The following is a 23832-nucleotide window of genomic DNA, read 5'->3' on the forward strand; positions in this document are numbered from 1 at the left end:
ACACTTAAAAATAAAAATAAATGATAATCCGGGCAATTCCGGGTGCTATCAGATTCACACGTTTAATGAAGTTGACATAATACCAATTGCGTATAAATCACACTTATGCTTAAATAAAGAAATGCGTTGTGCACCAGCAGAAAAAATACTTAATGCAGTTCAGATAAAGGTCATCGAGGAGAGACCTCTAGCCCAGGGTAAACACATCATTGTTGTTAGCCCGATCCCAGCCCTTGCAGATGTTACCAAACCCATCATTCCAAACGCTAAAGCATTATATCCACATTGGATACAATGGGCTACCTCCCTAACTGATGTTGATTATGTTTTGATCCAAAATTACAGACCCAAGAATTTCTCAAATATGAACTTGAATAACCCATGCTCACTAATCTTATGCCTGATGATCATTACAGAATCATCATTTACTGATAGGGGTTCCACTTAACCAATTTTAGGTCTCAAACACCAATACTCCGCAGCTTGAAAAGCTATCTGTAAAGTTATGAGGGATGGTATCCTCCACCCTCTACAAACATACATGCAGTCCCTAGAGGATTGCACAGCACAACTTGCTGAGCTCAAAGCATTGCTTTCAGCGCTCGAACATAGAGATCCTGAAATCCCTCCACTTATTGTGTGTGATTCCTATTACTGTGTCCAGTCCTTCAATGAAAACTTACATTACTGGCACCTCAATGGGTTCAGAGAGTCAAAAAGAAAAAACATCAATCACAATTTATTGTGGGAGCGGGTGGCAGACCTTAAGGACAATCTGCCACGGGCTCATGTAATACATACATTGGTCCACCAACATGTTGGAATACATGTTGTAGGAAATGCATTGGCTGATGAAGCTGACAAATCTGCAGCTGCTACACCATCTGTTGCTGCGATAACTCGTTCTTATACTAGGGTGGATGATGAAATTCTGGCTGCTTTGAATGCTTCGGCTGACAGCAAGCCTTTACCAAAAGCATACCCAACCAAATATTCCTACCACTTAAGTGCCCAAAACATTCCCTTTGTAACAATGCAGGGGTGTGTGATCGTGTGATCCCCAACTAAGATCGTATGCTAGAACTGATCAAAGCAGCTCATGAGGGTGTTGCTTCTGCCCATGCCGGTGTGGCAGCTACCATATCCCTTTTACAAAAACTCTATTGGTGGCACAGTCTATACAAACAGGCCAAACAATATGTCCTTAGATGTGACATCTGTGAAGAAATTAAAGGCTCCAACATCAAGCACCCACCATAGACACCCCTCCTAATATCAAACAAGCCTATGCATTGTGTGTGCCTAGACCATCGCGGTCCGATGGTGCATACAAATACATTCTAGTTGCAGTAGACTCTTGCTCCAGATTCCAATGGGTATGGCCACAACGATCGGCTGACGCTTAAACTGTTAGTAAAGATTTGCAAGTGTGCAAGTCTTCATCAGTGCATATGCAGTTGCAGCATTCCACTCAGACCAGGGCCCTGCTTTTACCTCTAGGGCAAAAAGGGATGCCTTGGGAATGATGGGTGTTACAGTGCATTATTCTAATCCATACCAATCCATCCATCCATCCAATTCGGTTGTGGAAAGAAAAAAATTGGACTTAAAACAATCCCTAACAGCTAGGGTATGAGGCTCATGTCGTAGTTGTATCCATCACTTATGTGGAGTCCAGAGAGCATTAAATAATATGCCTAGAAGATCTTTGAGAGGCAGTACCCCTTCTGAAGCCCTGTTTAGCATCCCTGTGTACATCCCAGATCTTGATGGCCCTGGTGTGGTGGCAGCAGAAACACTATTTGACATAAATTAAAATGTCACTGTCTTGCAGAAGTTACAACAATTCTGAGATGAACATTCCTCCGCACATGCCACCACTTTGGGAATGAGGGATTTAACATCATCTACAGTCTGGGTTCCAAAAATTGGAGATCTAGTTTGAGAAAAGATACCTATGAAGGTGTTTGTCCCACCCTACCCTACTGGTGCCAGTTCTTAGACTACAAGGTGCAAGAACTGTCATTCTACCACCACTGCCTGGCTCCAAAGACAATCGCATTGCCTCCATTGATCACATTAAGTTGCATCATGTGGCAGATCCTGCACAGTAGACTGTGAGTATTCCATGGTAGGTCTCTTGCCCCTCTCACTAACATACAGGAGATACCTCTTCAAGCATTAAACAACCCAGAAATTGTTTCTCTGGGGGCATGGCCAGCTGCTGACGAAGATGGCCGCGGGTTAAACGAGCTCTGACATAGCCTGTGTACAATCCCCTAAAATCCTTTAATTATCCTGTCCCACCAACTACAGGGGACCCCTATGAGGATCCTGCGCGGCATGAACTTGCAGTGACAGGATTTGATTGATGGGAATCAGCCCGCCGCCGGGTGGAAGAGATCCGGCCGCTCGTGACACCCAGCAAAGATGCCAGCCAGAGCAGAATGGCGCAGCTGAACGGAAAAGCGAGTGGCAACCAGCTGCAGTGGAATGCATTGAGAAGGAGGGTGAGAGTCCAGATCCTGGCCTGGTGGAGCGGCCCAGAGAAGCAATCGCAGTGGAGTGGCAAGTGGCAGCGGTACACTTGGGGAAGAAGAGCGAGCTGCCGGGTCTCGACCTGGTGGAGGTGCCCGGAGCAGTAACTGCATTGGAGTGGTGGATGGGGCAACAGAGGGCCCTCAACAGGTTCGGAGGCGTGGGGCAGGAGGTGAGGGAGATGAGATAGTTGGGGTGTGGGAGAGTGGAGACCTCTCTCCTCTGCCCCTCTCCCAATCGGGTATCGGAGTGGCTAAACGGAACGACAAACTGCAGCCCTAGAGGCCAAGAGAGGTCACGGAGCGGCCACCTGCGAGGGCCGAAAACAGGTGGAGGGGAGGTCGTGGAGGAAAACGTTGCCCACTTTGGGCCCGGTGGAGGGGGAGAGCTGCGGCCTTCTGCCGTCTACTCCTTCCTGGACTCGGCCATTTTTGAGGGAAGGAGTCATAGCGTGGGAGCTGGATGGTGGCACATCAGGGGACCCAGTGAAAAGCAGCACAACTGGGGTCGATGGTGCTTCTCCCCTCCTGCCTTTCCTCTGCCGCTGAATACTTTCCACACACAGTTGGGAAAATGGGAATTGGCCCCCCCTGGTGATAAAGGCAGACACCAGGCCTGGGACACTCCGGCTAACAGTGCAAGAAGTGACAGTACCTCTGGGTCATGGTTAAGGGCAGGAAGCCCAAATCATTGCTAGCTAATAAACTTGACAGCTACGCAATAAAGATGGCCTCTGAGGGACAGCTCCAGGACCCAAGTGACGAGACTCTGGACGTAGGCATAGTACAGAGTAGTGAACCCTCTCTCGGGTCTATCATGGCGGCCATTCAGGATCTCCAGAGCTCAATCTTGTCTATTGAGCCTAAACTGGATGCAGTGACACTGGAGGTCAACCTATTGAGGGCAGATTTGGGAAATATCTCAGAAAAGGTGGCGGTGGCAGAGACACATATTGAGGGCTTGCTCTCGACCACGAAGAGGTTAGAGGAGCAGGTTCGGTCCCTCACAAAGCAAAGCTCGGCGATGGCGCCCCAACTGGAGGACCAGGAAGGCAGGATGCAATAACATCCATATAGTAGGAGTACCAAAGGGACTGGAGGGTGCCAGTGTGGACCTCTTTGTGGAGGATCTGGTAATGAACAAGCTGCAGCCAAAGAGGTTGTCGAACTTTTTCACCGTTGAGAGGGCACCTAGGATAGCAGGCTTGCCTCTTGGGCCAGATGCCCCACCGTAGACAATTACTGCTAGAATCCTGAACTATAGAGTCAGAGAAGCAATACTACAGGCAGCTAGGTCACATGGAAACCTGCAAATAGACAATGCAGTGATCCCTCTTTATCCAGACTTCACCCTCCAAGTGCAGCATCAAAGGAAATGCTTTGAAGATGTCAAAAAGGCACTGCCAGCCAAGGAGGTGAAATATATGATGCTGTTTCCGGCAAGATTGTGATTAGTAGCATATGGGAAGACGTGGCATTTTGCATTACCAGAGGAAGCATGGGACTGTCAGGCAAGAGACGACCTGGAGACAAGCACAAGCATGGAACTGCTGAAGAGGGGACTGAGGGCCTTCCGGCCCACCCGGGAAAGCAACAGATGAAGCATAACATAAAGGATGCATGAGAGACATCCTGTTGGCAGCCGGGGGGACAAAGGTGGACTGCATACACTGTGGATTTGCCACCCGAGCGACAGCGAGAGGAGGCGGCTAGGCCACTGACATACAAGTTCAGTGATTGATGGTGGAGGGACGATATTCTAACTTTCAGGGGGAAGTAGACTTGTAGAATACACGCTTTAATATCCATGGTGTATCGAGCAGGCGAAGGCTCACCCCCAATATAGTATGTATGGTTTGGGGCGACAGGCGCTCTGCAAGTTGAGGGGGTGGGAATGTTATAACTCAACCAGCAGGGTACCAGGGAGGGGGGAGTTTATGGGAACTGTTTTGTTAAATGGGTTCAATGCGAGAAGATTGTTGATCTGCTTAACCTTAAAATTGGAGGGGAATAACAGGTCAATTAGACATAACATATTAGACCGCAGTGGGGGGAGAGAAATCATATTTAGAAAACCAGATCTCTGACCCCGGCGGACATCAAAATCAACACCGCACATCATGAACACAAACTTAACCATTTGGTCATGGAATGTCAATGGCCTTGTTAGCTCAGTAAACGCACACTGGTCCTACAATACCTGAAACGTCACGCCCCAGACATTGTACTTATGCAGGAAACACATCTCAAGGGTGCAGGAAAATGGCTCCTTGATGCAGTTACCCCGTGTTTTTGCCTGATATTGATGCTGACTTGACTGAGAGTGTGATGGGACCCTGCTAACCAGGCCTGAGCACCAGTGTTCTTTCACTAAAAAAGTACCATTGTTTCCACAATTGACACACCCCTGGCATGCAGATAAGTCTCTTATAAAAGGTACCAGTGGTACCAAGGGCCCTTTGACCAGGGAAGGTCCCTAAGGGCTGCAGCATGTGTTTTGCCACCATGAGGGACCCCTCACCTAACACATGCACACTGCCATTGCAGATTGTGTGTGTTGGTGGGCAGAAAAATGCAAAGTCGAAATGGCATCCCCCTCTGGGTGCCATGCACACAAAATACTGCCTGTGGCATAGGTAAGTCACCCCACTAGCAGGCTTTAAAGCCCTAAGGCAGGGTGCATGAGCAATATGCCCCTACAGTGTCTAAATCCATTCTTAGACATTGGCCCTCATTACGACCCTGGCGGTTGGCAGAGAAGTGGCGGTCTTACCGCCAAGTGGCTGGCGGTAAAAAAATTGGAATTATGACCATTGCGGTTACCGCCATGGTCATCCGCCACTTCTCCAAACCGACCGCCAGGGCGGAGACGACCGCTGGGCTGGAGACTTGGGTCTCCAGCCCGGCGGCCATCACAAGACCGCTGGCGGTATCATGACCCGGCTGACCGCCATGGATTTCATGGGGTTGGGCACCGCCATGAAATCCATGGCGGGAAGCACAATCAGTGCCAGGGAATCCCTTCCCTGGCACTGATAGGGGTCTCGAACCCACCCCCCACCCCCACCCCGGAGTCCTTCCCCAACACCCCCCACCCCCGATACCCCACCAAAGGTGGCAGGACCCCCCTCCCCACCCCTACCCCTGACATCACTACACAGACACACACCCGACACGCATGCAGACACCACCAACACACATACCCACACACACATGAACAAACATGCCAACAGACACACACACAGTCATACACGCACACCCACATTCAGACATACACGCACACATCCATACAGACATACATACAGGCAGACACGCACACATTTCCAAACACACTACACCCCCCGCATGCCTACACGCACTCATACACCCCCTCTTCATACTCACACGCACACCCCCATGCATGCACATAACACACAACGCCCCCCCACCCCCTCCCCTAACGGACGATCAACTTACCTGGTCTGTTGATCCTCCGTGAGGGGACGGGATCCATGAGGGCTGCTCTGCCGCCAGCACCCCGTCAACAGAACACCGCCACGCCGAATCACGTAACGTGATTCGGTGGGCGGTGTTCTGTTGACGGGCGGTGGAGGTGGAGCAAACTCCATTTCCCCGCCGACCGCCAATATGGCTGCTGGCGGCTCTCCGTCCGGAGGGCTGCCCGCAGTCATAATTTGCAGAGCAGAAAACCGCCAGCACTGGCGGTCTTCAGCACGGCGGTCCCTCAGCGGTCTTGTGAAAAGACCGCTGAGGTTGAAATGACCCCCAGTGTCAGTACAGTGTGGCCATATTAAGTATATGGTCTGGGAATTCGTCAAAACAAACTCTACAGTTCCATAATGACTACACTGAATACTGGGAAGTTTGGTATCAAACTTTTCAGAATAATAAACCCACACTGATGCCAGTGTTGGATTTATTAAAAAATGCACACAGAGGGCATTTTAGAGATGCCCACTGTAAAATCCTTCAGTGCAGGACTTACTGGTCTGTGCCAGCCTGACACTGAGAGATGAGTTTCTGCCCCCCTGGGGTGAGAGCCTTTGTGCTCTCTGAGGCCAGAAAGAAAGCCTGCACTGGGTGGAGGTGCTTCACACCTCCCCCCTGCAGGAACTGTAACACCTAGTGGTGAGCCTCAAAGGCTCAGGCTTTGTGTTACAATGCCCCAGGGTACTCCAATTCGTGGAGATGCCCAGCCCCGGATAAGGCCCCACTTTTGGTGGCAAGTCCAGAGGGATAATTAAGAAAAACAAGGAGGAGTCACCACCTCAGCCAGGACCACCCCTAAGGTGTCCAGAGCTGAAGTGACCCCCTCCTCGCAGAATCCTCCGTCTCGGTGTGGGTTAGGAATGTGTCCCCCTCCCGAAAGGGAGTGGGTACAGGAAGGGTGGTGCCACCCTCAGGGACAGTAGTTATTGGCTACTGCTCTCTGACCCCTATAAACGCCCCTAAATCTTGTATTTAAGAGCTCCCTGAACCAAGCTAGTCAGATTCCTGATGACCTCAAGAAAGAAGAGGGACTGCTGAGCTGAAAACCCGGCAGAGAAGAGAAGGAGACAACAACTGACTCTGCCCCAGCCCTACTGGCCCGTCTCCTGCTTTGAAAAGCTGCAAGAAAAGAAGCATCATGTTCTGCAGGACCAGCAACCCCTGAAAAGCCTCCAGTGGGACTGCCTACATCACAGAGGATCAGGAAATTCCAGTGGACCTGTCCAAAAAGAAGACCAAGAAGCCAACTTCAAAGGGACTCTCACCTCACTCCAAAAGCTTGAGTCCAACTACTCTGCACCTGACGCCCCCGGCCCGTGTCCAGAGAAACCAACTATCCAGAGAGGGATAGGACCCCCAAGTGACTCCGACGACGTGTCCACCCTGGGCTGACCTCTCTGCACCCCCACGACGCCGCCTGCAGACTTAATCCTGAGGACTCCTGTGACCGCGACTGCGTGGGACGAAGATATCCGACGCATGGAAAAGCACTGCACCCACAGCCCCCAGGCCCGAGAGAAACCGACCAGCGGTGCAGCAACAGCCAGCAAGTGGCCCTCACCCTTGCCCAGTCGGTGGCTTGCCCGAGAGGCCCCCCTGTGCCCTGCCTGAAACGCCTAAGTGACCCCCGGGTCCCTCCATAGAGTTCTTTGAGAACCCAACGCCCTGTTTGCACTCTGCATCCGACCGACCTCATGCTGCTGAGGGTGTGGTTTTTGTGCCTACTTGGGGCCCCTCCAGAACTCCTCCAAACCCCCCTGGTCTGCCCTCTGACAACGCAGGTACTTACCTACAAGCAGAATGGAACCGGAGTACCCATGTCTCCAAAGTGGCCCACGTTATTTTGGCTCCTGTTTGACCTCTGCACTTGGCCAGCCCTGTGTTGCTGGTGCTGGTGCTGGGTCTTTGGGGTTAACTTGAACCCCCAAAGGTGGGCTACCTATGCCCCGGAGACTTAACCCGTAAGTGTGGTACTTACCTCAGAGACTGTACTTTACTTAGCTCCCCCAGGAACTGTTGAAAATTGCAGTGTCCACTTTTAAAATAGCTTTTTGCCATTTTAAAGAAAACTCTGTACAATATTGATTCTATTCAAAGTCCTAAGCATTAGTATGCAAAGTACCTGTCAGTTGATGTACTTATCTGCTAAATTAATAATGTGGTTCTAGAAATAAATTAACAAAATAATATTTTTCTGTGTTAAAAGCTATTGGCCTGGAGTTAAGTCATTGAGCGTGTGTTTTCATTTATTGCTTGTGTGTGTACAACAAATGCTTAACACTACCCTCTGATAAGCCTAACTGCTCGACCACACTACAACAAATAGAGCATTAGTATTATCTATTATTGCCTCTGTCAAGCCTCTTGGGGAACCGCTGGACTCTGTGCACACCATGGCCCTCATGTCAACCTTGGCGCCCTTTTTTGGACTGAGAGCCGCCAGCAGCCATACTGGCGGTCGGCAGTGAAGTGGAACCGCCACGTCATCAGAATACCGCCCACCATAATACGACCCAGTATTCGGTGTGGCGGTGTTCTGGTGACGGGGTGCTGGCGGCGGAGCAGCCCCCATGGATCCCGTTCCCTCCAGGAGGATCATCGGAACAGGTAAGGTGATCGTCCATTAGGGGAGGAGGGTGGAGGTGATGTTGTGCGGTGTGTACGTGCATGGGGGTGTGCGTGTGAGTGTGTAGAGGGGTTGTGTGAGTTCGTGTATGCATGCAGGGTGTAATGTGTGTATGGGAAATGTAACATGTATGTATGGATGCATGTGTGCATGTATGTGTGCATACAGTATATGTGTGTGTGTGGTGTGAGCATGCATGTAGGGAGGTGTGGGGGGTATGTGTGTGGGTTTCCATGGGTGTGGGGGTGGAGAGGGGGTCCTACCACCTTTGGGAGGTGGTGGGGGGTCGTGGGTGTTGAGGGAGAACTCAGGGGAGGAGAGGGGGAAGACCCCAATCAGTGTCAGGGAACGAATTCCCTGGCACTGATGGTACATACCGCCATGGATTTCGTGGCAGTACAAAACCCCACGAAATCCATGGTGGCATGCGGGGTCCTGATACCACCGGCGGTCTAGTGACGGGCGCCGGGCTGAAGACCATTGTCTCCAGCCTGGAGGTCGTTACCACCGTGGCAGATGGTGCGGGACATTGGCGGTTTGGCAAATGCCAAGCTGCCAATGTCATAATGGGGCAGTAATGACCACCGGCTTGTTTGCGGTTTTACCGCCCTTTTTCCGCCATCTGCCAGGGTTATAATGAGGGCATATATCTCATTTTGATGTAGTATATACAGAGCCAGCTTCCTACAAAGGGGAACTATTATAAAGCCTTAGATAGGTTTGGATATGTACTAAAAGCACATTTTGGCTAAACCACGGACTCGAGAGGGGTGGGAATCCTAATTACACCCCATATCGGGTGTGGCAGGAGGCTGAAGGGAGGTATGTGGCACTGTCAGACACTTGGGAGGGTACAACACTGAACCTCTGCTTGGTATATGTCTCGCCACGAATCCAGGATGTTACTTTCCTGGAGGTGGGAGAACTTCTGGTAAACTTTCCTGCAGGGACTTTGGTATTAGGGGGTGACATGAACTCGTGTATGGACGTGGAGCTGGATAGATCAGAAGGGAGGAGGGGGGACGATCACCTTTTACATTTGCAAGGGCCTTCAATCTGGTGGATCTTTGGAGAGAAGGTAACCCCCACAGGCGTGACTATACTTATTACTCAGCAGCGCATGGGATTCTTTCTTGCATAGACTAAGGCCCTCATTATGACCTTGGCGATCTCATGACCACCACGCCGGTGATGGCGGTAGTACCATCACCAGGCTGGTAGTAATGACCGCCAAATAATGACCATGGCGGTGATCCCTCCCATAAACAGCCAATGTCCACACCAACTGCCAGTGCAGTACGAACACTGAACATGACGGTAGCCACCTACAGGCAGGCGAAAGACAAGGATCCGCCCACCATATTATGACATAGCACACCGCCAGGATTTCCGGGGCGGTAGCAACGCCACCAAAAGCCTGGTGGAAACGCATCATATAAAAGGAGACACTCACCTCCAGGGACACAGAGGAGTCAATGGTCGTCATGGAACCTGAACTGCCAGTCTTCCCGATGCTGTACCACGCCATGGCCATCCTGGAGTGCCGACGAAGACTACGACGGTGAATACAGCCACCTAGCACACAAGGGAGGGAGGGGATAGTGACACACACACTCACAACACACACCATACACAAACACCACACATCCAGAAGCAGCTGCAGAGTAAATCAACTCTAACAGGACCCAAGATCAAAGAAAGCCAAAATATATACCTCTGTTCGAACCACTGTAATCTTGTTGGATGAAGAGCCAAATCCCCAAAATACAGAACTCTATATATACATGCATGCCCAATGGTCAGTTCAAAGTCTGTAATGCCTACAGGGCAAAGTCCAAGCCCCAACTTGACTCCTGACAACATCGGGACTCCACTGTTCAGGGGTAACGTGTTGGAAATGGGCAGGCACCTCAGGGCACCAGGGAGGTGGGGATGGTTGTGGGGGGCTTCTCATTGGGAGGGGGCTCCTTGGCTTCTGGTTGTGGAGGGAGCTCCTTTGCTTCTGGTTTTGGAGCGGGCTCCTTGGCCTCTTGGTTTGGAAGAGGCTCCTTGGCTTCTAGTTTTGAAGGAGGCTCCTTGGCCTCTTGTTTGGGCGGGGACTCCTTGGCTTTTGGTTTATGAGGGGTCTCCTTGGCCTTTGTTTTGGGAGGGGTCTCCTTGGCTTTTTGTTTTGGTGGTGGCTCCTTGGCCTCTGGTTTGGGAGGGGGCTCCTTGGCTTTTGGTTTGGAAGGGGTCTCATTGTCCTTTGTTTTGGGAATGGGTGGGGTCTTCATGGCTTTTTGTTTTGGAGGTGGCTCCTTGGTTTTGTGTTTTTGTTTGGGAGGGGGTGGCACTTTAGCCCTCCATTTTGGGGGTGGAGGAGTGGCCATGTGCCTTTTAGTGGCAGCTGAAGACTTTGGTGGTGTAACAGGGTCAAACCGGGTGCTGGAGGTACTGGGCTGGGTAGGTGGGACCTTCCTCTTATGGGCAGGAAGGGGGAGGGAAGAGGTCAAGGCAGTAAAGGAAAAGCTTCTTAGGGCCAATGAAGCAGGATGTGGGAGGAGGGATGGGAGTGGAGGTAGAGGGAGTGGTTGGAGGAGGAGGTGTGCTGGACTTGGGTGCAGGTGCATGGACAGTGTGTGTGTGTGAGGTAGATGACTGTTGGGGGTCTTAGTGCGAGCGTTGACTGCCCTCCAGAGATGTATCTCAGGAGGTCAATAGCCTCCTCACTGAGGGCAGCAGGGCTGACTGGAGCAGGGCCTGAGGTGCCTGGGGCGAAGGAGATGCCCACCCTCCTGGGTGAGTGGGCATCGGCAACTCGGTGGGGGGATACCGGGAGGGCAGTGCTGATACGGGGGTGGCGGTACAACCTGTAGCTGGGGTGGTCCCAAAGGAGTCTGCCACCACTAGGGAGTTCCCATCTGAGGAGGAATCAGAGTCAGTTGTATTAGCTCCTGTCCCCCTCCATTGTCCTCCGTCCCATTGGTCCCCTCGGCGTCGGTGGACTCTGCCTCCTGGGTCCCATGGGCTGCAGCTTTCTCACTCGCCGGTGCCCCTGCTCCTTTACCAGATGATGCTAATGCACCCATGGACAGGATGACAGGGGGGGCAGGTTCTGACAGGATGACAAAAGGAGAGGGGGGAGAAAGGGAGCACAAGGTCAATCACAGCACCAACAGCACAGATGGCATGCACATCACGGGTCACACACTGAGACTAAGAATGAGCAGTATGGACCACACTGGCATACCATTGGCTAAGTACCACAGCAGGTAGGAGCCAAACACTGCCATCTGCACAACAACTGGGACCAACTAAGCCCTGTCTGCCATGGAAAGCCAGCTACCTACCTATCAAAAAGATGCATTTCACACAATAAACCTGAGCTGGACCGCGCAGCAATGTCTTAACTGGCATATTGGGGCATCCACTTACTAGTACCCTGCACCCAAATCCCATGCCAGGCAACAAAGATGGTTGTCAAACACACTGTACTCACCCCCTAGTGGCTGCTGTGATGCCCAAAAGCACCCATCCAGCTCTGGGTAGGCCACCGCCAGTATGCGGCATTCAGGGGGGTCAGGTGCTGACGGGCACCCCTCCCTCATTGGGACCTGTCCCCAGCTGGGCCTCTGTGGTCTTCCGGGCCCAGCGTCTCAGGTCCTTCCACTGTTTCCTGCAGTGGGTGCTCCGTCAGCTATGGACCCCCGGGTCCACACGTCCTTGGCGACACCACGCCACAACCCCTTCTTCTGATGGACGCTGACCTGCAGAGGAAACACAAGCAGAGGGACAACATGAACCAGAAAATCCAGCCTGTCACATGTAAGGTCTACAAACTGCTTTTGATTCTCAGGCACACACATGACCGTACCTCTGCATTTACACTGCCACCAGCCATACCCCCCAAATGACACACTGCCAGAACACACACACATCTACATGCAGCCATGACGCATGCAACTGGAGCCTGATCTGCTACCTGCTATCCATTGCACAACAGTAATACCCCCTCTTGTGCAGGTACTCTCAGTGCTCCATTTCCTGGCACCTGGCTCATGGACTGGACAGGTGAGAGTGCAGGAATGTCACAGTCAATGTTCTCTATTGTGCTTGCAAGGGTATTGGCAGCCTTGCTCAAACACAGGTGTAGCTACATCACATTCCCCCATGTAGCTGAATTATCCACTGTGAAGGCTGGATGCTATGCAATGGGACATATACCACATGTTATTGGGGCCATTGACAGTACCCATATTGCCTTAGTCCCCCCCCCAGGGCCAATGAACAAGTGTACAAGAATAGGAAGAGTTTCCACTCACTCAGGGACATATTTATACTTGTTTCACGCCACATTTGCATAATTTCTTTTACGCAAATTCGGTGCAAAACGAACTCCATATTTATACGTTGGCTCTAGACCCGTCTAACGCCAAATTTATGGAGATAAAGTCATTTTTGGACGTGGAAACCTACTTTGCGTTAATGAGATGTAGACTAGGAGTTCCCATGTAAAAAATTACTCTATAGCCTTAGTGCCATAATTACCACTGTGCTAAAGTCACGCTCGGGAGGGAGGAGGGGTCAAAAAATGGTGCAAAGCATGTTTTGCAAAAGATTTTAACGCCTGGGTCAGCGCAGGCGTTAGGGGACCAGTGGGTCTATTTCCAAGGTGGAACACCATGAAATAAGCCCACAGGTGCCCTCCCATGCACCAGGGAAACCCCCACCCACACCAGAGGGACAGCAGGATGGGGGACCCAATCCCAAGTAAGTATAGGTAAGTACAGGTAAGTTTTTTGTTTTTTTTCAAAGTGCCATTGGGGGCCCTGAAATGCACCCCCCTACATGACACTGGGTGCAATGGCCATGCCCAGGGCACCCCGGTCCCCTGTGCTGGCCATTGGGATGGTGGGCATGATTCCTGTCTTTTCCAAGACAGTAGTCATGTGGTATGGATGGTTTGGCATCAGAAAATGACTCTAGACAGGTTAGAGTCATTTTTTTAACTCTAACCTGCCTAACGTCATTTTTTGGTGCAAAACTCCCTTGTTCCATACCTCCAGCCCCACCCGACTAACGTCATTTTTTTAAACGCTAGCCTACCCTTTGCACCGGCTTGCACCATTCCATAAATATGGTGTCCGGCTGGTGCTCAGAAATGGTGCAAGCCGGTGCTAAACCTTTTGGTGCAAAACTGTGTTTGTGCAGTGTTGCACCAAAAAGTATAAATCAGGGCCTCAATGTCCAGATGGTGTGCCTTGCTGACCAGTACATCTCCCACATCACTGCCAAGTATCCTGGGTCGGTGCATGATGCCTTTGTTCTGAGGCAGTGGTTCCCAACCTGTGGTCCGTGGACCCTCAAGGGTCCGTGGCAAATTCCCAGGGGGTCCGCAGGCCTGGGCTGGGAGGAAGGCACTTCTCCAGCTGGGGCCTCTGACAAACATGTGCGTGTGTTTTTTCATAATTATTATTTCCTTTGTTGAGCAGTTTTAAATGCACTGCAAAGCTCCTTGTACTGCAAAAATAAAACCGTCAAGCTAACTCAAGTGATTAATGTATCTGCTGGAGAGAGATGGGAGTTTTGTGCAGTGGCAGTTTTGACTCAAAGGTAGCGCAGATGGTTAATATGCCTGATGCAAAGAATGTGTATCATGCAAAAAACAGTATTTTATGTGCATGGCACAGTGGGTTACTGCTTTTGTTACAGAGATTATTTTGTTACTATGCAGTTCAGAATCGTAATCTAGCACAGTGAGCTGTGAACTGCCATTAAAGAGCTGCATGCAAACCGTATGGCACAAATTAGAAAGTTGTTTTTTTCCTATTCTTTCATTTTCCTTATGCTGCTAAAAAGGTTTGCTTGTGTAGAAATACATTCTTATTGCTAACGCAGTGCTTAATTTGTGCTTGTTGTTTCCGGTGCTGAGCACTGGCACTTATTTTTGAGGGCCGGTGCTTATTCTTCTGCCTCAAGCATTTATTGTGATCAAACGACACATATGGAAAAGACGGAGGAAGGGAAAAATGAAAAAGCGTCACAAAGGGAGAAAGTAGAAAGCTGCTAGAGTGAGCTGAAGTGGCAGGGAGTGGCTTTATATGGATTGAAGAGGCCCGAGATGGCTCCAGGATTACGCTGCCTCAGTAATCCGTGTACCCACATTTAATTGCAGCAGCCACATGTTTAAGAGGAGGGCTTTGGGCACCGGCACGTTTTTATTTACAAATTAAGCACTGTAGCTAACATCATCACTAATCACAGTGCTGTGTTCTGAATCCTAAGTTTGTGCTTCTCCAGACCAAGCACTCTTAGAAAATGCCTACCAGTGTGTATGACATGTGAGTCCTACATCTTGTAGTCCCCTGAAAAAGTGCCCTGACACCCTACAGTGGTATGAGAGGTGCTATAAAACAAATAAATTACATGTGGCAGAGAGGCTAGGGAGAGATGAGAGGCCTTTATGGTTTACTTCCTTTCCCCTTCACTTATTTATGTGAAAAAGCTTTCTCAGATCTTGCATACCTAAAAAATAAAAACAGAAATTGCTCCGGAAATGTAGAATCTGACCTGAGGATTCACCTTTCCTAAATAAAACCAAACATTGAAAAGGTAGTTGCCGAGATGCAGCGTCAACCTTCCCAATAAAATGTTTCGATTTTTGCATATTTTTTTCAATGTAAAATAATTTTATCTTTAGTAATTTGAGTATTTGTTTGGTGTGTACTTGTTATATTTTTTGCGAATTACTGTTTTAATTTTTGAAAATTAAATCGTACAAATTGCTGGGGGTCCCCGGCTTCCAGTAATGAGTCATTGGGGGTCCTCAGGAGTCAAAAGGTTGGGAACCACTGTTCTGAGGAATAGCAGCGTCCCACAGCTGATGGCACAACTACAGGGGGCACAGAGTGTGCAAGGCTAAGGTGTGTCCCTCACTTCTTGCAGGTGATTCCGGCTATCCAAACCTGTCCTGTATCCTGACCCCTGTGAGGAATCCGAGAACAGAGGCTGAGAATAGGTACAATATGCTCATGGGCGCAACAGAGGACTGTTGAAAGGACCTTTGGTCTCCTGAAAGCCAGGTTTAGGTGCCTCCATCTGACAGGTGGATCCATATGCTACTCCCCTGAGAATGTCTGCAGGATTGTTGTTGTGTGCTGCATTTTACACAACATGGCCTTCAGATGACATGTGCTGTATCTGCAGGAGGAGGGGGGTAACAATACAGCAGTGAACACTGAGGACAGTGAGGAGGAGGAAAAGGGGGAGGGTGTGGACAACAGAACACATATGATATAGCAGAACTTCCAATGACACTCAGGTAAGACTGTTGAACTAAACATTTCTCTGTTTCAGTGTTGTACTGTGTGGCTGTAGCATAATGCCAGTCACTACATTTGCATCCCATCTGATTGTCACCTATGCCTTTCCTTATTGCAGATGTTGCTGTGATTACAACAGTGTAATGCTGTGATATGTACAGACTGCTGAGGCACATTTGTGGGATGGATCAACATATTACTGGACATTTGCACTGGATCATGCAGTTCAGTACAGTACAATACATTGTACATTACCTTCAGATAAAGCACTGTTACTCACGTTGTGTCCAAGGGTGTTTATTAAATATTGGTATACAATGCAAAGTGCTATAGAGTGGGGGTGATGGCTGGGAAAAGTCCATTGTAGTGGGCCAGTCTGTTTGTTGCATAGGTCCAGTGTCCAACGGCCTATAGGAAGGGGAGCAATGGTAGTTCAAAGTGGACAATGGGACACAGTGTGACACAAGGGGGACATTCCGGAGGGGCTAATTTCCTGGCAGTGGTCTTGGTCCTGGCAACTGTCGCTGATGTCTGTCTGGATCACAGAGGCCGTTTGTGGGGTGGTTCACATTCTGCAGGTCAAAGGGTGGAATGTGATGCTATTGATTAAGTTTGACCAATGACTTTGTGTTTCACCACTGCGCATATTAGTTGCTCAATGTTCACCAGTAGCACATTGTATGTTTTGTTCAGTTTAGCCGCCTATTGGCTTTGACATTGCATTAGTCATTACATTCTGTATTCTGCCTATTGGCTTTGACATGATATTCAGCTTAGCTGCCTATTGGCTTTGACATGATATTAGACATTACATTTTGTATTCAGCTCAGCTGCCTATTGGCTTTGACATGATATTAGACCTTACATTTTGTATTCAGCTCAGCTGCCTATTAGCTTTGACATGACATTAGACATTGCATTTGATATTTAGGTTAGCTGCCTATTGCCTTTAACGTGGAGTTAGACATTACAGTTGAGAATCCAAGCTGTATTTTTCCAAGCTGTGTTTTGCCACAAGATGAACCAAACTGTTTTTCTCACACCAGTCTAGACCTGATAAGAGAGGGTACATTTGGTGTTTTTCCTTCCTGCTCAAGCTTGGGAAGAGGAGCAGTCTAGGAGATCTGGCCAGTCTCCAGAGGCTTGCGTAGTTTTCCCGGGTCTGAGAGGAGGGGGAACGCTTTTCTAAGGGTGGCTCAGGGCTTCAGAGAATTAGATTCGAATCTGCCTGACTTCAGGCTGGAACTTGGTGCCAGTTGCCAGTCTCCCGTGTGGGTAGATAATCTCTTTCTCGCAGTTGACCGGAGTCATCAACTTGCAGACCCCAGAAAGATGAAGCTGTAAATAGTTTCTCACACGGTGAAGTATTTGTTTTGCTTTGCATTCAATATCTTATATATATAACCTGCTGTGTACATTGCAAATATATTTTGTTTTCATTGAACGTGTGCTTGAAATCTATTAATTCGTCTCTTACGAACTTGTGGGTGGGGAAGAATTAACAACAATAAAGGTCTTCTTTGAACTCAGAAGTGCATTCTTGATATGTTTTGTAAGCTCTGATTACGAGATAAGAAGGAAAGCAGAACAGAGGGGTGCTGGTGGCCTGTGCGTCCTGCGGCAGGGCCTCCTGTCCACTAGCTGCAGCAGATGTGGAGGGCTTGTCGGTACACTGGCTAGTGGAAGGGGCCCGCTGGTGTGCTGTGTATTCCCTCATGATGTTCGCTATGTCACCCAGCACCCCTGCAATGGAGACCATGGTGGTATTCAAGGCCTGCAATTCTTGCTTGATCTCCTGATGGTGTTCCCCCTTCTGCCGCTGGTTCTCCTGTATGATGTTTAACACCTGACCCATCTTGTTCTGGGATTGTTGGTAAGCCCCCAGGACATTGGTGAGTGCCTCCTGGGCAGTTGGTTCCCTGGGCCTGTCCTCCCCCTGGCGCACAGCTGTCCTCTGACTGTCCCTGCCCCCTGTGCCTGTGTCCCGTGAACAGTGTGCCCACTCCCACTGACCCCAGGACCCTCATTGTCTTGCCTGTGAGGTGTGGACTCGGGTCTTTGTACAGGTGGGCACACTACCGATTGACGTGTCCTGGGGACAGAGGTCTGGGGACGTTGGGTGGCTGCTGTGGTGTTGGGTTCTGAGGGGGGAGGCTCTGTAGTGGACTGGGGGTGGGATGGGATAGCCGACTGACCAGTGGTCCCTGATGGGCCAAGGAGTTCATCCAGATCCAGAGCTCCAGAGTTGCTGTCATCACTGGCAGCATCTTTTGGTGGAGGACTGGGTAGCCGTGGCACCTCCTCGCCACTGAGATTGTCTGGGCACCTATGGGGATGTAAGTGGTGTATTATGCTACATTTCTGTGACATATTCCGCATCACTAGCTTCCCCAATGTTATTTCTGTTGCCCTGCCACCTTTGGTTGTGTATGGTGATGGATTGTGGGATTGTTAGTGCTCCGTGCTGTGCATGCATTGGTGGTGGGTGTACATGCAGGGCTGGAAGGGATGTGCATGCAGTGGGTATGGCATACAGGGCTTGACATTTCATTTTGATAATTGTGGTGGTGCACTGTGTGCCACGGTTCCGGGCGGGTCTGATCAGGACTTTGGTTGGGACACCCCTTGAGGTCACTGAATATCCTAAAGAGGTAGTATACTGGGGCAGAAGAGCAGCTAAAGGCATACACGGAAAGGACAGCTATGGACAGGCACAGGAAAGTAAAAGCAGAGCAACCCTTGTGTGAACAAACAGGAAACAGATTACTATTGGACAAACACGCTGGGGTTGTACACAGAGTAAGGCGCAGATCCTCCCACAGTGACAGGGAATGTCAAAGCCTCTGTGCAGTTTGCTCTTACAGATAGTCACCCTGCCAGCCCCATAGAAAGGAGGCAGCAGAAGTGATTCTGTCTCTGGACCCTAGAGCACAAACAAGGATAGTACTTACATACACAAGACACGCTCTTGTGGGTCCAGCTGGAAACACAGTGGCGATTCCTGAGAAAACAGCAATAGCACACTGTCACTGTTAGGCACGAAAGACAACCTATAACACTAGACAAGGATGGGGGCTGGAATTGCCTCCTGGAAACCAGGAGCCAACTCCAGTACAAAGGAGGACACTTATACACTGGTGAAGACTGATAGAACACTTACCAGACACAAATAACCAAGAAGAAACAGAAACAGAAGTTAACAAACTAAGAGGCAGAGGCAAGAACTGGGAACAGGCTCAGGCTGAAGCAAAGGCAGGACTAGGACTTGAAAACAGGGTGCAAACTTCTGGCTGGAACAAACAGAGATGGGACTGAAAAACTGAGAGCAGGCTCTGGCTGGAACAGACAAGGACGGGGCTGGAATACAGGGAATAGGAATCAGCAGTAAACAGGAGTGGGAAACAGAGAGCAGGTTCAGGCTGAAACAAGACAGGAGCAGAACAGAGAAACAGGGAGCATGCTCTGGAAGAAACAAACAGGTACAAGGCTAAGAGATAGGTAGCAGACTCTGGCTGGAACAATCAGGAGCAAGGCAGAGAAATAGGAAACAGGATCAAGCTGGAAAAGAAAAGGAATAAAACTGGAACACCATCCGATAAGGGGTCTGTAACACAAAGTAATCGAACTCTAATGCACGATGGGGATCTTGAGGAAATGGCTGCTTATAAGGGCTGCACAGGAGAGGTCTCAGGTGTGTGTAGTTTCAGACACTTGCAAGTCTTGGAGGAGAGGATCCGGTGAAAAGGAGCAACTGGACTTCTCCCATTGAAAACAACCGGAAACAGAATCCGGGCTTTCCTGACTACCAGGCTGTGCATTATGGGATTTGCAGTCCCAGGAAGCAAATGTAGTACTACACAAGTATACCATGGCAAAAAGAGAAACAAACAGGAGTCAGCAAGAGACTCGAGATAAGTGTTCAGGTGATTGCCAGGCAACTGAGAGTCCCCTTACAGCGCCCACTAGAAGTGCGACGACAGAGTAGTAACAGTATACCCCCCCCCCCCACCAGTCTGCTCAAGAAGAGAAGGCGATCCTTTGGCTGAAAAAAGTTGAAGAGGAAAAGCCACAGCAAGAAAATCCAATACCAACCTTGGTGGATAAGTTTACAGTCCTGCCATAGGTGAATCTTCCAATGAGCAAAGCATGTATTAAAACCAATATGGGCTCCGATGTCTTCCCTCTTTATTGTTCGATTGATATGGGAGGAGTGCATGGAGTTGGTTTCTGATGAAGTGGATTCAGGAGCAAGGAGATCTGGAATAGCATTATGGGCGGTATTCTTTAGGACATTAGTTTCCTGTTTAATACTTTCTTCTTTGGAGGAGATAATTGGCGTATTAGTAACTGTCAGGTCTGTAACACCTTCCGACAAGCAGGATATGTCTGTTTCTGCAGCAGTATTTGCATTGGTTGTGGTCTGACGTTTGCAAAGTACAGAGACTCGGGAGACATGGGGAACTGGTTTTCTCAAGGTAAAAAAGTCCGAATTTTCTTTCGCCTTGGATGACTTCGGAGTATCAAATTCAGGAGCAACAAGAGTTTTCAAGTCTTTAGACGTTCCACAAGCTAATTCTTTAGAGTGATCTTCAGATAAGACTGAGATTTCTTCATTGCAAGCGCTCTGTGGTGTATTCGTGGTATCAGAGATGGTTTCTTTGCAAAGCGTTTCTACTACAGGTACTTGATCTTCAACTCTGTTAACACTGAAAGGTTGTTCTTTGGAAAGAAATGGAACTGGAGTCTCTTCAGAAATCACCTTTACATTGTTTTCTAAATTGTCAGCTCTTGCCTTTGAAGTGATGATGGTTTCTTGTAATAAAACACTAAAAACTGTACTTATCATCAGATCTTTGAATACAAGTTCATGTCTTTAATTTTGGTGGGAGATATTACTTCCTTCAATACTTCTGTTTCAGAGTGCTGGTTTTTAGGAGTCTTTAATTTCAGAGACACAGCAGGTGGCATTGGTGTGGCTGGTTTTACATCAGGATCAGATACCGGTAGATCAAAGATCTGTTCTTCACTAACTGTTGAGCTGGAAACAGGATACGCAGTGGCAGGGAACAGCAAGTCAGGATCAGTGTTTGAGGCTGCAACTATGTCCAGTTCTAGGAGAAGGCTATCATTTCTTATGACATGCTGTTTAGTTTCAGATTGCTGGCTTCCTTCCTTGTCTGAAATTTCCATGGTTTTCTTTGACAAAGAAAAGATTTTTAGACTTTCTGAGAAGTCTATTACATTCTTAGTAACTGCAGGTATTTCTTCACAGTCAGAAAAATCCATTAATTCACTTGAAACAGGAACTGTCTCTTCATTATCTGAAAATTCTATGATATCGTTGAAAAGGGCAGGAGTATCCCCACAATCTGAAAATTCTGATGTGTGCGTCATTTGAACAGCACTATCTGCAGGTTTGTTCACCGCAGGACAGGAACCACTGTCATCACTAGATTCAGATTTTTCAACACTGTTGCACAACTTTCCCTTAATCTCCAGTAAAGTCATACCTTGGTTTCTTAAGGTGCAGCTGTTGGAACTCTGTTCTTCCTTTGGCTTTATTTGTTCTGATAGAGGGGCTGAGACACATCCTTCTGCAGACTCTGATTCATCCTTTGAAACAAGAGGTGTCAAATCTCTCAGAGATTGAGTCAACTGTACAGGGATATTCTCTGGAGAACTACAAGCTGAGAGAGAGTCTGAAAAAGAGGCTGATATACTTGTAACTAGAGCAGTCTTTTGACATTCATTAATAGCAGGGGAAATCTGCTCTTTAGTAGTCTTTGGAGAGGCATGTGTAGTAGCATACTGTTCTTTGAGCCAAAGCTGATGATCATTTTCTTTTTTCAGGTTTTCAAATTGTCTTGCAGTACTTTCCATCAGCTGCTCTGTTACTTCTTCTACCTTACAGATAAACAGGATGTCTGGTTCAGGCAACAGTGAAATATGCATTGATGAAAAGAGCCCACGTGCAAGATTCCTTGTGTATGTTACAACATATTCATCATAGAAGTCCAATATCTGCCTTTTAATCTACCAAAACTGCTCTTTTAGTGTGTGTATGTCCATATCGTTCTTAACCCCACTCAGAATAGAAAAGGGTTTAGAAGAGCTTTTAGGGATTGAGACTGGAGTATTATCATCCAGTTTGGGAAGAGTACAAGCCTTTTGAGCGGAACTCAGGAATCCCACAGTCTTTACTGATCCCTTAGATACAGAGTTTATCCTGCTGACTTGAAAGCTCTGAGGGACTGGTAGGTCTTTACAAGAGACAGCACAGCACTTAGGAATTGAGACTGATGTACTGTCATCCAATTTGGTAAGAGCACAAGCCTTTTGAGTTGAACTAAGGAATCCCACAGTCTATACTGATCCCTTCGATACAGGTTATATCCTGCTGACTTGAAAGCTCTGAGGGACTGGTAGGTCTTTATAAGAGTCAGCACTGCACTTTGAATTCCGAGAAACTGGCCTAGATGGGCTGAAGTACTCAACAGAAAACAAGGGAATCCCTAATGTGGCTTCTTGAACAGTGTCAGGGTTCTTTGTTTTGGCAGAGTCCTGGAGGTGAACTTGGGATGCACTAGCATGAGATGTGGGAGCTGCCCTTTGATTTCAAACTTTTGAGTCGTGAAAAAGAGTTTTTTAAGCCAAAGCGAATGCAAGTCTTCTGTAAGCCATTCAATGCCTTATAATGCTTCGGCAGCTAACCTTGCCTGTTACTTGAAGAATATTCCCATCTCTGTGATCCACCTGGTATTTCAGTTACTCTCAAATGGGAGTTACTTGATGCTGAGTGATCAAGGCTGTTGTGGGGTGAGAGCAAGTGTCCCACATGTGATTTCTGTTTTTCAAATAGTGACCTGATGTGGAAATGTACTTTTCCCTCCTACTCAAAAGATAAAAGTAGCAAATGTGTGACCTCACATTGCTACTTATGATGTCAATTTCGACAAGCTGAGGAGACTGAAGGCACCATTGTTTCAAAAACACGTGGCTCTCACATCTGCCCGTGAGACATATGACCTGCAAGTGGCAAGGTCATTAGCTGAGATACAGCCCCTTTTAAATGCAAACTTTTCAAGACACTTTAGTGAATTGTTGGGTCGCAATTTTAATGCATCCAACACTGCAGGGATTGTACACTTTTTTAAAAAGCCATTGGGTCTGGATTTGTAAGTACATTCCAGACTGTTGATGGGATAATACCTTTTGTCATTCACTCACTTTTTTCAAGTGTTTTTGGAGGTTTCGCAATTGTATTGGCACTAACTGACAACATCTTGCTGTTCCTATTTTTAATTCACAATGGCTGCCCCATTTAAACTAAGAAGAATGATGGAGCTCCCACCAGCCCAACTATGTCGTGAACATACGGTGTAGTGCTTTGGAGTTATACTATTGAAAGAACTTGATAAGGACTGGTCATTGTCATTTCAACCAGTATTCTGTTGTGGGCAGCCTGTTTTCTGTTGTGTATGGTGCTCTTTTAAACATCCAATAGAAGTGTGTCTTGTTCAGCAACAAGTACTTTATGTGGACATAAATCTGATGATGTTCTCGTTGAAGGTTCATTGTCGGAGTTGTCCCATGAGATTGCAGATGCTCTGTGATCTCTTCTATGAGCCAGCCTTCATGGATCAAGTTGCTTTGGCTCCTGGTGCCCCGACATCTGAAACTGCACGGAATGTTGCCTTCTCTGCCATGGCTATGACTGAGGCTAAGGCTCATATGTGCTCCTTTGACCTTTTGAGTGAGGCTCTAGTGGCTTTATCGTCAGCCGAAGTGGGGTCTATCATGGATTCCATATCAACTGCTATGTTTAATGATGTCATACGGGATTCCACTGACTTTTAATTTGCCATTATTTTTTTCTCTA

At 48.4% G+C, this 23832-nt stretch overlaps 1 protein-coding gene across 1 annotated transcript; it reads right to left on the reverse strand.

Annotated features, from left to right (window-relative positions):
* Positions 1-10562: 10562 nt before the first annotated feature.
* On the reverse strand, positions 10563-11021 carry LOC138301515 (uncharacterized). The gene has a single exon (XM_069242028.1). It carries the CDS (start codon positions 11019-11021, stop codon positions 10563-10565), a length of 459 nt encoding a protein of 152 aa, XP_069098129.1.
* Positions 11022-23832: the final 12811 nt, after the last annotated feature.

The sequence above is a fragment of the Pleurodeles waltl genome, chromosome 6 (assembly GCF_031143425.1).
Source record: "Pleurodeles waltl isolate 20211129_DDA chromosome 6, aPleWal1.hap1.20221129, whole genome shotgun sequence".
Classification (NCBI taxonomy): Eukaryota; Metazoa; Chordata; class Amphibia; order Caudata; family Salamandridae; genus Pleurodeles; species Pleurodeles waltl.